This window comes from Pan troglodytes, chromosome 1, assembly GCF_028858775.2.
Source record: "Pan troglodytes isolate AG18354 chromosome 1, NHGRI_mPanTro3-v2.0_pri, whole genome shotgun sequence".
Lineage (NCBI taxonomy): Eukaryota > Metazoa > Chordata > Mammalia > Primates > Hominidae > Pan > Pan troglodytes.
This window is the reverse complement of record NC_072398.2, coordinates 14,933,424-14,949,130: the sequence shown is the minus strand read 5'-3', so window position 1 is coordinate 14,949,130 and position 15,707 is coordinate 14,933,424. Positions and strand designations below refer to the sequence as shown.

Here is a 15,707-nt window from a genome sequence, read left to right as displayed (position 1 = left end):
TGGTTCTAAGTGTCTTAATTTTGTTTGTAATTGTTCATTTTCCTTTGTTTTGAGGATCCAGAGAGGTTACAAAGTTAGAGAACAACTTCTTTAATCCAAATCCATAGAAACATTTTAGCAATACCAAATTACATGATTTGATGATTTTCTCCTTCATTGTAAAAGCTATGCAGCATCACTGCCTAGTTTGCTAAGTTTTAAAGCTTAATTTGCTGTAATGAAAACATTCAATGAAGAAACATGCTGTGAGCTGAATTTATTCAGCCTCTTTTGGAGTCCATTCTTTCACTGGAAGTTATTACTGTGAAGCTGCATTTTATTTTTGTGAACTTTTTTTTCATCTCTACAATCATCTTTTCAGGATGAGTTTTTGACAGTGATGCTAATAGTGACAAACCCCTCTAACCTCCAACACCCCTTGCAAATTATCCCGATAATGAACAGCTGCAGATATTAATTCAAAATGGCAGGTAATCCGTGTGTAAATTGAAATGTGCATGCTTCTGTCTGAAACTGCAATTGCATTAAGTTGTGGAAATTCACGGTGAGGAAAGTCAAGAGATCCTGGTAGGAGGGCATAAGCGCGCAGATCCCCCAAAAGGCTGGAAATCAATCTTCCTTTTTGTCCTCCACATCTTTCTGCCCTGCAGCCCATGCAGGAACAGACGGCTTGTCAGAAGCTCAGAGGGTGGTGAGACATTTGGTTTTCCAGGGGCTTTTCAACTTGGATATGTGAGCACATGAAAAGTTAGAGAAGGAGGGAGGTTATTAATAAAGCAAGTAATGAAGCACAATAGAGATGGTGTGAAACAGAATTTGGCCCAATAAAGTACATTATCCCTCTTTGACTAGCCATGTAATGCTTCGGTTTATCTTTGGCTAAAACAGATACAGCACAGCTGGTGGTTAACGATATTAGCTAACACCTGAAAAACAGGTTACATTGAATCACAATTTTGCCTCATAGACTCATAATGCTTCAGAAAGTATGATATACAAAACTCAGTTTGTTATTAAAGTTATTTAAGTTTAAACAATGTAGAGAAAGCACGTTTGACCCCAATATATTCAGGACTCATTTCCTCCCCTAGAGTGAAAATGGCCTCTTAGCACTAATGTGCCTCCATTCAGCTAGGTGCCAGGCACAACATCATTATAAAAGGCAAGTACACTGCCTTCTGGAAATTTGCATCCATCCGTAGTTACACCCGACACAAGCTACAGCTTTGTTTAAATTTCCAGCTGACTGACACGCACACAATCATGAATGAAAAAGCAAACAGTGGAAAATAACGCCTTTTCACCTTCCTCTGGTCTGCGGGAACAACACTGCCGCAGAGCCAAGCTTTGGGCTGCAGCCTGGTTTCCAGAAATCACACCGCTCTAGAATGGAGTGTCTGTGGCCTTTCACACACCAGCTGCCAGAGGTTGTGGTTTTTAAGTAAAGCTTCGAAGTGGGACTGGAGGCTATCAGCAGGAAGCCAGTTAAAGCAGATAGAAAAGTAAGAGTGGCGAAGTCTATTTTTGCTGTACGTACAAAATAAGAGGAGAGAGTCTTGGCCAACTGTGCCTTTAAGTAACAGGCCACTTCTGTCAAGGTACTGGGACCTTTTAGAGGTCAGGACCTCCCCCTGTAGGAATCTCCAGCCCCCAGTACTGCCCCGCACCCAGGAGCACGTGAGTACTCGTCAACTGACATAAATGAGAGTGGAGATATTTCAGCTGCTCTGTGGGTTCTGGAGGAGTGTTTCCCAAAGCACGCAGATCACCTGAGGAATGCAGGTTCTGATTTTGGAGTCTGGGGTGAGCCCTGAGATTCTGCATTTCCAACACGTTCCGGGGACGGACGGGGAAGGGTGCTGACGCTGCCCGGCCCAGGGACCACACTTGGAGAGCCTCGGACCTGGAGGACAGGAAAACCAGTGCAAACGTTTTCTATTGCAGCTTGGTGTCACACAGCCGCCCTGGAAGCCGCCCCCGCACCCGCTATCTCCCCGGGCCCCCAGGTAGCTGGTGGTGACAATGGCTGCAGGGCAGCGCCCTGCGAAGTGCAGGGGTGAAGGTCTGCAGGCCCCGCTAACCACGCCCTTCTCTTCCCCAGGGGAGGAGCGCCCCCGGGACTCCCCGGGCCCGGCGGAGGCCCAGGCACCGGCCGGGGTGGAGGCCGGCGGGAGAGCGAGTCGCCGCTGCTGGACGTGCTCCCGGGCGCAACTCAAGAAGATCTTCTGGGGCGTGGCGGTCGTGCTGTGCGTGTGCTCCTCGTGGGCGGGCTCCACGCAGCTCGCCAAGCTGACCTTCAGGAAGTTCGACGCGCCCTTCACCCTCACGTGGTTTGCCACCAACTGGAACTTTTTATTCTTCCCGTTGTACTACGTGGGGCACGTCTGCAAGTCCACAGAGAAGCAGTCTGTGAAGCAGCGATACAGGTAGGCGCGTCCTGCATGAGGAGGCCTCCTGACCCGGGGCTGCTCCATCCAGCGCTGACTCTGCAGAGCTGCCCCTGGTGGCAGGCGCTGGGATGAGCCGGTGGGAGCCCGTGGAGAGATGTTGCAGTGAATGCACCTGCTCTCAGTGGGGTCGGGAGCAGAATTCTATCTACCCTGGGTAGTGAACGCCTCCTTCCTCTACCTCCTGCCCCTCAGCCCTGGGAGCCCCTTTATATAAAAGCAGGCAGCAGCGTCTTCCAGAGACGGCAAGTAGTAGGTCCCCAGAAAGCTTAGAAATGGGAGAACTGTGTAGCTCAGTTCATCCCTCAGCAAGCTTGGGGTGAGGACCGCAAGGCCATGGAGCCAGGTCACTCGGACGCTTCCTGTAGCTGACTTCCCTCGCGGAGATGTTCGCTGCAGAGACTTCCTTACTCATCCTCTTTCCAATCCCAAGACATGCCCCACTTCGGGTATGTAATTGCATGGGTCTGAATATCTCCCAGTGCGATGGTCAAAACCAAAGCAGTGTCTGGACTTTGTTGACTATATTTTCTCAAATGGAGTCCATTGGAATGACGTCCCTTTCAAAAAAAGGCCAGAAACCCTGACCTCAACCCCTACCTCAGTATGCAGGAGGGCTCATGCAGCCCTCCCCGGGAGTCACACTGTAGGTGTTGACCCGTGGCGCTCATCTGTGCCAATTAAGAGCATCTCGTGTTTCCCCAAAGTGGAGGCCTTCTGTGGGCCATGTCAAGGGCTGTCCCAAATCAGGCCTAGTCAAAAAAAAAGAAAAAAAGAAACAGAAATGAATGCTGGCCAAGGTGACACAGTAGGCCCTGGAAGCTTGTCTTTTATCAGCCCCAGAGGTGAGGAGAAATTGAGCATTTAAGAGTCTTCATTCCTTCACCACTGCCTTCTTCCCCACCACACCCCACCCCACCCTGACAAACACATACCCCCATAGATTGCTATGTCCTGAAGTTCCCCTTAGAAGATACAAGGTAACTAAAAACATCATTGGGTCCAAGGAACAAAGAGGTTTGGAAATGGAGGTCTACCCCTGGACCAGAATTTCTTTCCGGGAATCTACCATGTTGTTCCTGTAAACTTGTAGCTGGAAGTACGGGTGTGATACTTTTTTAATGTTCAGAGGGAATTCTGGCTCCTTTAAAATACCAACTTGTAAATCAGAGCACGAATTCTGGAGGAGGGGGCTCTGATGGAGCTTGAATAGAATCACATGGCCAGTCTCACATGTCCCCTTAGTGAAACGGATTTGGTGCAAAGAATTCTGATCCTCAGGGTTGACCTAAACCAGTGGCTCATGGACCAACCAGAAATTGCTAAAGAGGCACTTAATGCACCCTCTTCTGAATAGAAGCCAAAAGCAGAAGGAAACAAATCATTAGCACCCAAGATTGTCCCAAAAGCAAGAGTAAAATAGTCCCAGAGAAAAGCTAATATTTAGTAAATGATGTATTTAACAGTTAAGTATCCCTAAGTGTATTTAATTTGTAATTAGGCGGTAGCCTTTCATTAAAACTGATTAGGATGGTATGCTACTGCCTCTAACGAAATGCTCAAAGTGAGCTTATATGCACGTTCTTGATCAAGAATTATTGGGAGAGAAGATGAAATTCTTCTTTCCTGCTACCTTCAACCATACAGACTGAAAGAGGCCCCCCAAGTGGTAACACTGGCTGTTGTCCCAAATGTGCTCCATGGCTACCACTTACCTGGGAAGACTGTCACCACCAGCCACTTAGGGCAGGCCTGGCACCATTAAACTATTGTGCTGAAAACCGCACAGATGGAATCAAGATCAAGTGGTGCTTATACGGTCAATGTAGGAAAAAATGGAAGGTCATTGAAGATTAGTTATACATAGAAAAGCATCAGCACCTTGATTTCAACCTATTGTCTTCCTATAAAAAGTGCTCAAAAAGAATCATTTAAAAAATCTGGTGACTGCCCTGTTAACCGGCAAACAATGTAAAAGAGGGAGGATAATCCCAACTTTATTGGTAAACCGGTTAAAAGCTTTCCCAATTTCTGTCATCACATTCTGCTCCAGCTCTTTAAAAAAGTTTTTTTGTTTTGTTTTGTTTTGTTTTTTGTTTGTTTTTTTCTGATTGTAAGCTGTGTTAGCCCCGTGGCTAGGCAGAGCTGCTAATTTACCAGCCAATTATTAGGCATGTCAATCAAGCCATATACACCATTGGAGGGGTGAAGAGAGATCCTTCCTCAAAAGGAGAGAAAAATTTTAACATCACAGACCTTCCTTAGGACATCACAATTCTGTCACAACTCATATTGGGAGTACTTTAAACAGACTTTAGGATTCTCAGAGATCAAGGAAGACTGAAATCATATCTTTCATCTTCATGCTTTATCAAAATTAATGCCAGAGAGAAGATTTTGATTTGTCTGAGGAGATGAGTCTCTTGGCTAAAAGTGTTTAGCTTAGCAGGGAGCTGGGAAGAAAAGGAGATGAACAGAGACCTGTTCCACCAAGAGGGGAGCTGGACAGATACAGCAGCTTTTCTTGCAGTTATCAGGAGGCAATCAGATGGAAGCTTCTTTTCTCTAAACCCTCCCCAACTGAGCTGCTTCCCCAGGGTGAAGCCGGAGCCGAGAGAGGAAGGCATGTGTTCCCCAGCACAGAGCTCCGCAACCTGCAACACCCTGTGAGGCTCCCTGGGGTCTTGTTGAAGGCAGACTCTGATTCAGTGGGTCTGGGTGGATCTGAGATTCCGCTTTTCTAGGGTACTTCCAGGGAATCCTAGTGCTGTTGGCCCACAGGCTGCACTTTAACTGTAAATGCCCTGGAGTTGTTGAGTCCCAGCTACAGATTTTTTTTTAAAATGCTGCTGATTTTACCAAATGTTAGAACTAGGATTCACCTCACCATGTAGAACTGATGAGTGACTCCATTGAGCCCCAGAGGATGTTCGAGCCCTGGTCCTCTTCAAGCCCTGGTCCTCTGCCACTCATGACGGGAGGCTCCGTGGGCAAGTCCTCAAAGCTCTCAGAGCCTCACATGCCCATTTGTAAATGGGAGGTGATGATATATGCACTGTCTTGTACAAAAGACTGCTGTGTGATCAAATGACACGCTGTATATGAAAGCGCCCTATACACTGTAACATGCTGTGTAAACGCGAGGAACCAGTACTGTGTTGTGATAGCCTCTGTGGGTTATACTGAAGGCTGTTGCCCATGCTTTGTTCATTAGCTGCCTTGTGGTGGCCAATTTAAACTACAAGAGTGCCAACCCCTATGCTGCATGCAAGTGTCAGTCCTGAAGAAATCAACTTGTGGCCCTAGTACCTTCACAGGGCATACAAGAACACTGATCAGGGCTTCTCATGATCAGATACTGTTGTCAGGAATTAGATGTGAATGGGCAGACCTCTCAGCCTAACTCATATGGGTTTTCAGCCCCTGCCTTAGTCTTCCTAGCAAGCACTCAACCATCCAGGAGTACAATGAGCTGCTTCCTTCTCCAATATGATAGGCAGCCCAACCTTATCTTCAGTGTTTCTCAATGAAGCTGGCCACAAGGATGTTCTGAGGAAGCAATAGTGCCCAGAACTCAGAGAGGGCTTCAGTCATGAGACGCTTGAGGGTGCTTGGGAACCACAGTCTCCTGGACCACCTAGCATCTAGGGGAGGCACAGGGAAGTGGCTGTATCAGGTCTGTGTTTGGGAGAGATGGTTGAGCACATGTGTGATGACACACAGCCTCCTGGCCCCTCTGACCTTGGAACAGGAATGCAGCTTTTCAGATCTGAGAGGTCAGCAGAGCTGGAGCAGATCTGGGGCATTTTCAGTCCTGTCCAAAGGTCTTCCAGGAATTTGCAGCAGTAATGACCTGCTTTCGAAAGCAAATGCTTAGACCTTCTGCTATCATGCGGCTGCCAAAAAAAGTGAACGGTGCAGTGGTGACAGATGTTTTTCTCTGCCTTTTGTAGTTCCAGGCTTTCTGTAAGCCAGCCAATTGATTCTGCTTCAGATATTCTGAGCAACAGTAGAGCCAAGAAAGGGAAAAGGGCAGTTTAGATGCCTTTCATCTTAAACCCTGCAAGGGCCCGGTGTGTGTACCTTGCCACCCAGACTTACGCAGGAACCATATCGGGTCTTGCAGCTGTAACATTCATCGGCCATTTAAAATCTAAAGAGCAGAGTGGAGCAGTTGCAAACCGGAGCTTTGTTCTGAAAATAGTTACTGTGCATCTTCTCTAGGCAATGCGCTAGAAATACAAGATAAATGGACTCTGTCCTCCAGGAGCCCAAAACCTGGAAAGGGAGTCAGATAGCCAAACAGGGTGGGGGTGCATGCAAGGGAGCTGAGAGTGGGGGAAGGCCCAGATACATGTCCAGATACATGTGTCCTGGGGCAGGGTACAAAAGTTTCTTAGAAGAAGTTAGCTAGGGCCTGGCATGGTGGCTCTTGTCTGTAATCCCAGCACTTTGGTGGGCTGAGGAGGGCAGATTGATTGAGCCCGGAAGTTCAAGACCAGCCTTGGCAACATGGCAAAACCCTGTCTCTACTAAAAATACTAAAAATTAGCCAGGCGTGATGGTGCACCTGTAGTCCCAGCTACTCAGGGGACTAGGCAGGAGGATCACCTGAGCCTTGGGAGGTTAAGGCTGCAATAAGCAGTGATCAGACCACTGCACTCCAGCCTGGGTAACAGCGTGAGACCCTGTCTCAAAACAAAAAAAAAAGAAGTTAGCCAGAAACAATTTATTTAAGGACAAGCACATGGTTCTCTAGGTGCCGAAGGAGAAGATCAAGAACATTCTAAGCAGACAGTAGCCTGGATAAAGGACACAGGCTGGACAAAGAGCACGGAGCTCTTCTTAGGATGTAGGATGTAATTGGGGTAAGGTGAAAGAGAAGACCCAGCAGTTAGGCAGAGCAGATGCTGGCAAGCCTCCTACACTATGCTGAGGAGTTTCACTTCCAGTATGAATATCAGCAGGAGTCATGGAAGCAATGATCAGATTGGATCTTTCAAAATGCAGCTACTGCGACTCTGTAGAAAATGGAATGAAGGACAAGGCTGGAGGTCAATCCAGGTCAACATATACTTCTTTGATATCTATGTGGGCACGTGGACAGATGTGGATGACAATTGTTGTTCTTGACCCTAAGGAACTCACAACTGAGTGGGAGACAGTCTCCTATAAAAAAAAAATTATATATATACATATATATATATATATGGAGGAAATGGGGCAAGAGCTGAGGGCAGACTGGCTTGGCTGTAGTTTGGCTGTGAGGACAGGGCACAGTAGATCTTGGGACTCCAAATTCAGCTGAAGGCCAGATGGGAAGGACTTGGGGTGCCCAATCAAGGAGTTGGGGCTTTATTCTCTAGGCAAGTGGAGCCTCCAGAAGTTTTTAGTATAATCAGAGCTGCTTTCAAAAGTAGGATTCATGGTACTAATTATGTAACTGGCTACAGCATACGGTCCCATTTCACATAAGAGGTGGAATGACTGTCAGGTATTTGTTTGTTGGGGGACAGGATGCCTAGATCCTGAGCAGTAGCAAGAAGTTTGAGTGTGAATCCTGAAGTATTATAAAACTTGTTGAACTGTCAACTTTTTGAGACTACATCACACTCTTCTGTTGATAAAAAGCATTTTAATTGTCATTTTCACCAAACTCAAGTGTTCTGAAAACATGGGAAATATCTTCTTTTCAGGAAATATTTGTACAACTTTTCAGGCACAGTGGTAAATGCTAAGGCATTGCCAAGGGAGCCCTAATTAGCGATGCCCGGCATCTCCCTGCCTTCCTGCTGTCAGGCCTCACATTTCAGAAAGCTGATGCGTTTCTTACCCTGAACCCCAGACACATTCCAGCCTGTTGTTCCTATCAACAGTTGTTCTTTATAGAGTAAGGCCCCTTTGGAAATAAGGTGACAGGGCCCCTCATCCTAGGAGAGAGATAGTGCTTCATTCATTCCACAAAATCTTTCCAGCACCTTCTCTGTCTCAGGTGCTGTTCTAGGAACTGAGGTTACAGCAGTGACAAGAGCAAGTGGAAATGCCCTTTACCTTCACCCTTCCTCCTACCTCATAGCAGTCTCATTTCCTGTCTGATTTCTTCGTTGTTGTTATTGTATTAAATAATTTTTGTAGAGATGAGGTTTCGCCATGTTGCCCAGGCTAGTCTCATACTCCTGCTCTCAAGCGATCTGCCCACCTTGGCCCCCCAAAGTGCTGGGATTAAAGGCATGAGCCACTGCACCCAGCCTTTCCTGTCTGATTTCTAAGAATTATCCACCCAGAAAGTGATGAGCTACATTCATAACTCTTACAGTTGATGTTTTTGTTGTTTGTTTGTGTGTTTATTTTTCTAACTGGTTTAGAAAAAATTTACAAAATATTGGAAGACTGCAGTTTGTAATTTGGCCCATGGCTTGAGTGTGGTGGTGAATAATGGCAATTATGCATACACATCCTCATGTATAGCCAGGAGATTTTGCTAGCCTAAGGCAAAATACCATGCCCCATACACACACACATAGCCAGCTGAATAGCAGATGTCTGGTACAGCCACAGGAAATCATGTAATCAATGCTCCAAGTCTAAATGAGAAGTCATAATGGGCACCGGTGTCAGCAAAGGAAGAAATGAGATGGGGGAGGCTGAATAGGTTTGGGTTGTCTCTGCCTGTTTTAAGACAACACTTGCCATATTCAAGAATACATCAGTGGTGAAATGAAACAGAACATTGTCCACATGCCCCAGATTGTGACATCACCGTCTGAGTTTACGCCAGGTCCCACCACTCCATATAGTCTTCCCTTTCATCCTATCATTGTGGTATTCATAGATTAGCTCATTTATTTTTCCTCTGGCATCTCCCCCTACCCCACCACCACATCTCAGTTAACATATGCTGGCTTCATCCCAGTGAAATTCAATGACAGCCAAACACCCCTACAGACAAGTTCAGAATATTCTTTCTACAAGTGATTTTTAGGCTTTCACTGAGGCAAGCAGAACATTTTCATTACCTCTTGATCTCCTTTTTTTCTATACTTCAGCCATCCCACATCCCAATTATCTGAGATTGCTATTCATCTTTGAACAGAAATCCAGGATATGGCTTTGAAGTTTAGCAGTTTAAGAAGGTTATCTGTCTTATAACCTTATAATTCCAGAGCTTGTCTTATTCAGCTATAGCAATGTTATTTCAATTTCACTGAAATTCTTTGAAAGGTCAGTGCCAGTGCTCAAGTTTGTGTTTAAGGTGTGGGTTTGAAGAATAACAGCCATTTAAATAACTGCCATATGAGTGTAATTATGACTTTTATGGGGTCATGATACCTGAGGCTGGAATTATCAACAAGGGATTTGGTAACATTTTTAGCTTAAGTGCCATGGTCCCTGTGAATATTTGCAAGATCAATGTGACAGTGAAATCAAAGGTAGGAAGCAATGAAGGATGGTCTCCCAGAGGAGCATCCTTCAACTGGTGGATTTCGAGGATCAGTTAATCTTTGTGCGGGTCAGATGAGGAGGAGGGCCCATGTAGGCGGCATACAAAAGTCACAAGTGTGTACGGATTTGCAGGATGTAACCAGTATGCTCAGGCACCACCCCATCCTATCCCAATGTAAGAAATGTGGAGCCATTTCTTACTTTCCATGTGGTTTTTCATCATTTAGTCAAGACTAGTGAGCCAGCTGATAGGCACATTGAAACTTAAAAATCTCACCACATTTAGCAAAAGATCATCTGCACAGAGACCTGGAAAGATCAAAAAAGGACTTTGAGGATTCTCTGATCCAACTTATTCATATTATCAATGAGTCCAGAGATGCTCAGAGAAAGAGCAAGAGAGCCCTGTGCTCTGCAGCCGCAGACCTCTCCGGAAATACTACCAGGAAAGAAGTGGGTCAGCACTATCTGTCCTTATAGGAAGGAACCTGGAGGCAGTGCCTGGGCAGGTTGGAGCAACAGAGGTAGGAGTGCTACTAGCCCATGCTGGGACATTGTGATAGATGATAAGAACATATGCTTGCCATTAGATAGTTTGGGCAGGAAACTTATCTCTTCCTTTATTTGGCAACATGGTCATAGGTAAGTCAACTGAAAGCTCTTAGTCTCAGCTCTTACTTGAAAAAAATGGAGACTTTAATTCCCACTTCCAAAGGTTACTGTGGGATTGAGTGCCCCTCCTGTGGGCTCCCACAGCTTCTGTGTAGATCGTGTTTGAAATGAACAAAATTAAACACGATGGTGTGTAAAAAGTTCTAAACTGTTCTTGGTCCAGGGATTTCCTAACCATCTTTGATTGACTCCTAACGTGGATACCAAAACTCATTCAAACCATGCCTACTGCTCTCTCTAAATCATAAAGTGATGATGATGATGTCATAAAATGATGCTGATAATGATAATGATTATGAGGTCATAAAATGATGAGGGGGAGGGCTGGGCATGGTGGCTCATGCCTGTAATCCCAGCATTTTGGGAGGCTGAGTTGGGCGGATCACTTGAGCCCAGGAGTTCGAGACCAGCCTGGCCAACATGACGAAACCCCGTCTCTACTGAAAACACAAAAATTAGCTGGATGTGGTGGCATATGCCTGTAGTCCCAGCATTTTGGGAGGCTGAGTCGGGTGGCTCACTTGAGTCCAGGAGTTCAAGACCAGCCTGGCCAACATGACAAAACCCCGTCTCTACAGAAAATACAAAAATTAGCTGGACATGGTGGCACGTCCCTGTAGTCCCAGCTACTTGGGAGGCTGAGGTAGGAGAATCACTTGAATCCAGGAGGCAGAGGTTGCAGTGAGCCAAGATCATGCCGCTGCACTCCAGCCTGGGTGACAGAGTGAGACCCTCTCTGAAAAAAAAAAAAAAAAAGCCAAATATATATATATATATAAAATGACAAGGAGGAGGTCCTAAAATGATGATGATGATCATGAGGTCATAAAATAATAATGATGATGATGATAACATAGTAGAACCCCAGGTAACTGAGTCTTCCTCCTTATGAAGATTCAGTTCAGATTAACCAGGTAGCTGATTTGGAGCCCACAGCAAGAAGGACAGCATTGTGCCCTGTCATTATTTTAGGCTGTTGCAGGAGGAAGGAGCCTTTCTTGGCAGAGATGAACTTTGAGACAAGTCCTGACAGGAGGGGCAGAGAACTGATGTGGAACTTATCATTGTCATGACCTTCCAGGATATGAGCTGAAAGCCAGATGGAAATGTGAGGTGATCCATTTGTCTAGAAAGCAATGTCCTGTCAAGCTCTTGATGCTTTTTATTTTTCTAAAGCTTAAAAGCAAAAAGGAGAAAACATGCTAGTGCCATGCAGAAGCTAAAGCAGATGTGTTTCTTTTCTTTTCTTTTCTTTTCCGCTGGCACCCCTTTTGCCTTTATTGTATACAAATCCTAGCTAAATTGGAACGACCACCCTGCCCTTCATAGAAACAGACATTATACGGGCTTCCCAAATAACTAACCCACTTTCCTGCCACGTGCGGCACAGGAGTACATACAAGTGTTGTACGCACAGGAGGCTCCAGGGATATAGAAAGGAAAGAGACCACGTGTGGAGGGAAGGGACCTGAGCTTTGAGTCAGGCTTGTTCCAGTTCTCAGATCCACTGTTTACACCCCACATGACTTTGGGTAAGTTATTTGTAAGGGCTCCTGCAGCTTCCGTTTTCTCATATTTAAAAATGGATCCGGGACAGCCGCGGTGGCTCACTTCAGTAACCCCAGCACTTGGGAGGCAGAGGCGGGTGGATCACCTGAAGTCAGGAGTTCAAGACCAGCCTGACCAACATGGCAAAACCCCATTTCTACTAAAAATACAAAATTAGCTGGGCATGGTAGCGCATGCCTGTAATCCCAGCTACTTGGGAGGCTGAGGCAGGAGAATTGCTTGAGTCCGGAAGGTGGAGGTTGCAGTGAGCTGAGATTGTACCACTGCACTCCAGCCTGGGCAACAAGAGTGACACTCTGTCTCAAAAAAAAAAAAAAAAACGGAGACAATAATGCCTGTTTACACGGTGGGCTACAAGGTTTGGGGTGCAAATCAGCTCACCTGGAACATGGCCCTGGGTCAGTGCTGCAGTAACAGTGGTCGCTGGTACCCCTGCTGCTGGTCAATGATTACCCGAGTGGTGATTATTATTGCTGTTCATCATCCAGTCTTCCTTGATGGCCTTTCTGCACATGCCATATTTCTTTGGGTAATAATCCATTTCTAATTGAGCCACAGGGTAAAGGCTTTTTGGCACTGGCATTCTCTCCCATATTATTTTGTGATATCACATTCCACATAAGCTTTGCTTGGCTAATGAAACAGGAGCCAGTGGGAACAGGAATCGTGGGAAATTGCTATGCTGGATTTTTAAACCAAAATCAAATCACATGCTTTTGGATAGCCAGTGTCTGTGCTAAGTGCTCCATAGAGTCAGCCTCCACTTCACCAGAATGCAGCTGTGTCTACTTCAAGCATGAGCCAGAACAGATGGGGCCACATGGCTACCCCATCTTGGGCCAGGCCTCCCCTCCACCCGCTTCCCAGCCTGCTCTAGATCTGGTCCTAAAAGAGAAGGGGGCTCCACAAGGAGGGTCCCTAGGAAACTTCCTCTGATGCGTTTTCCAGCCTGGGTCATCCCGTTCAAAGAGAGGTTCCAGCTGTGAGTGGGTTCACTGTGTCTTTCAGCTGGTGAACTTGTTCTTGGAAAGCTCTTAATTATTTAAAGTGCATATTGGTTTTTGTGGCCACGCCTCATACTGTCTAGCTGAGTTCGTTAAAAAAGACAAAAAATCCAATTGGCCAGAGGAATCTCCCTTTTCTGATATTTGGGCAAGTTCTATTCATATGCTTCCTGGATCATTTAAAATACAACTATACTAATTACATACACCTCCTAGGCTGGATTCTTTTTTGAGCAGAGAGAAAACAAAGATGATTTATGTACTTAATGTAACATTCAGGAGTGCATCAGAAGCATTTCACGCTTTTCTTACCTAAGTGCCTTATTTTATGACACTTACATTTAATGAGTTACTCTCAATCATATATACTTTATTAATTTATAACAAAATAAATTAAAAGCACTGGATATTAAAGCTCCCTTGTTGCAGGAACACATCATTAGAAACACTAGATAGCATTATTTTGCTACATGTTTCTCAGGGAAAAACAGAAGAGAACTTTGTCAAAGAAAGACTTTAAGTGTTTCACCAACAAAATGGAGACAGGCTTATCAGTATTTTACTATGAATTAGTGGGGGAGTAGGGGGAATGGGTCTTCCAATTGCTTATTGGTTAAAAGTGTTTTGTTTTGGCCGGGTGTGGTAGCTCATGCCTGTAATCCCAGCACTTTGAGAGGCTAAGGCAGGCAGATCATTTGAGGTCAGGAGTTCAAGACCAGCCTGTCCAACATGGTGAAACCCTGTCTCTACTAACAATACAAAAAAATTAGCTGGGCGTGGTGGCACACACCTGTAATTCCAGCTACTCGGGAGGTTGAGGCACGAGAATCACTTGAACCTGGGAGACAGAGGTTGCAGAGATCACGCCACTGCACTCTAGCCTGGGTGACAGAGTGAGACTCCGCCTCAAAAAAAAAATAATAAAGTGTTACTGGGGGTATGCTCACCTGCGTATCCCCAATAACACTTTATTATTAGATAACCAACTGTTATTAAAGTTGGACGAAAGTTGGTGTATTTATGCCCAGCTTAGAAAGTGCCTTTGTCTCTTGGTAAAGATGTTTTCTCGCATGTAGCAAGTGGAGGGAATTCACAAAGTAGATTGAGGGACACATGTAAACGTGCATTTTGCAGAATCCTTTTAGAGGATGTAGGAGGTGTAATAGATCTTCTCTAAAGAGGAAGGTTGGCACCTTCGAGGTTTCCTGGCCAAGCCCCCAGCTCTCAGGAGTCCTAAGCAAGCCACTGGTGTCCCATTTGACTTTGCAAAACCACATCATTCTGAGACAGAGATGGGTAACTCTGAAGCCAAGATCCCTGCTCCTGCTACAGTGCATGGTTGCTGCAGGGAGGGCTGTGCAGCCAGAGACTACTACATCTCCCAGCCTCCCCTGGCATCTAACTTGGGCTAAGTGACTTCCCTCCAAATGGCTAGGAGTCAGCCAAGACAGATAATAAGCAGATGGGCATTTTCCTCCACTTCCCTGTTCCACTGGCCACTTCACAGAATCCCCAGGCTTCAAGGGATGGCATAGCTGCAAGGTGGGAGAAGGCTCACCAACAGGTGAAATGACACCTGTCAACCAATAACATGAATCAAAACTAAACTTCTGTGTGCCAAGCCTCTGAACAGAAGAGTTTGGCATAACAGCTAGAATGACATTGATTAGTATGATCTCCATCTCTCCCCACAAGCTCAGAGTTGGAGTCAGTCTGAGAGCCTACATCCTCTACCATGCATACTTAGATATCCTTATTGGCCAAAAGCTTCCATGTGGCTTTATTTTTATTCTGAATATAATAAAAATTTTTAAAGAGTATCTGGACAGAAAATGTCAATCTTTGAACACCACAAGGACAGGGATCATGTCCGTCTTGCTCACCTGCATATCCCCAGCACCTTGCACAGTGCCTGGTGGGGTGCTGGTAGAAAGGGGTTGGGGGAAGGAAGAAATTATCCATGGGCAGTGGTGGTAATATCAATATCATGTTCACAATCAAAGTAGACTTGCTAAGATCAGCTCTTGGCAGGCAGTCTCCAAGGAGCAATGCAGGAATCATTTCCCTCTGTCCTTATAATAAGCTGTTCCTCTGTCATCCAGAATGATAAACTAATCCTATTCAGAAAGAGCCCTTGAATGACAAAGTAAGTTTTAGAAAAAGAAGTGCTTGATTATCACTTTTTTTTTTTTTTTTTTTTTGGAAATTAGTCAGGTCTGAAATTAGCAGACTAGCAGAGGGGAAGTTCCATTATGCCATCTGATTGAACTGAGAGTAAAAACCCATCTTCAGGAAGTTTCAATTCCACATTTATACTGGCTAGAATTTCACAAGTTCCTAAAGCTCACCGAGTCCTGGAAGAGAAGAATTTAGAGGATTTGTGCATTTAGGGTCTTTAAAGTCCTGCTAACTTTTTTATCAATGTAAAATATATATTATGTGTAAATGTGTTTTTTACATGCATAGACTATGTAATGATCAAGTCACTATTGGGGGTTTCCATCACTTTGAGTATTTGTCATTTTTATGCATTGATATCATTTCATGTCCTCTCTTCTCATTACTTTGAAAT

General features: G+C 45.3%; 1 protein-coding gene across 2 annotated transcripts in view; it reads left to right on the top strand.

The window, feature by feature from the left end:
* The window catches only part of SLC35F3 (solute carrier family 35 member F3), a 424,298-nt gene that overhangs the window by 331,425 nt on the left and 77,166 nt on the right, over window positions 1-15,707 (top strand). For both annotated transcript variants that reach the window (XM_016941103.3, XM_001152461.8), the window contains one exon: window positions 2,102-2,426. In XM_016941103.3, coding sequence (XP_016796592.1) covers window positions 2,102-2,426 — 325 coding nt within the window. The remainder of the gene's footprint in view (window positions 1-2,101; window positions 2,427-15,707) is intronic.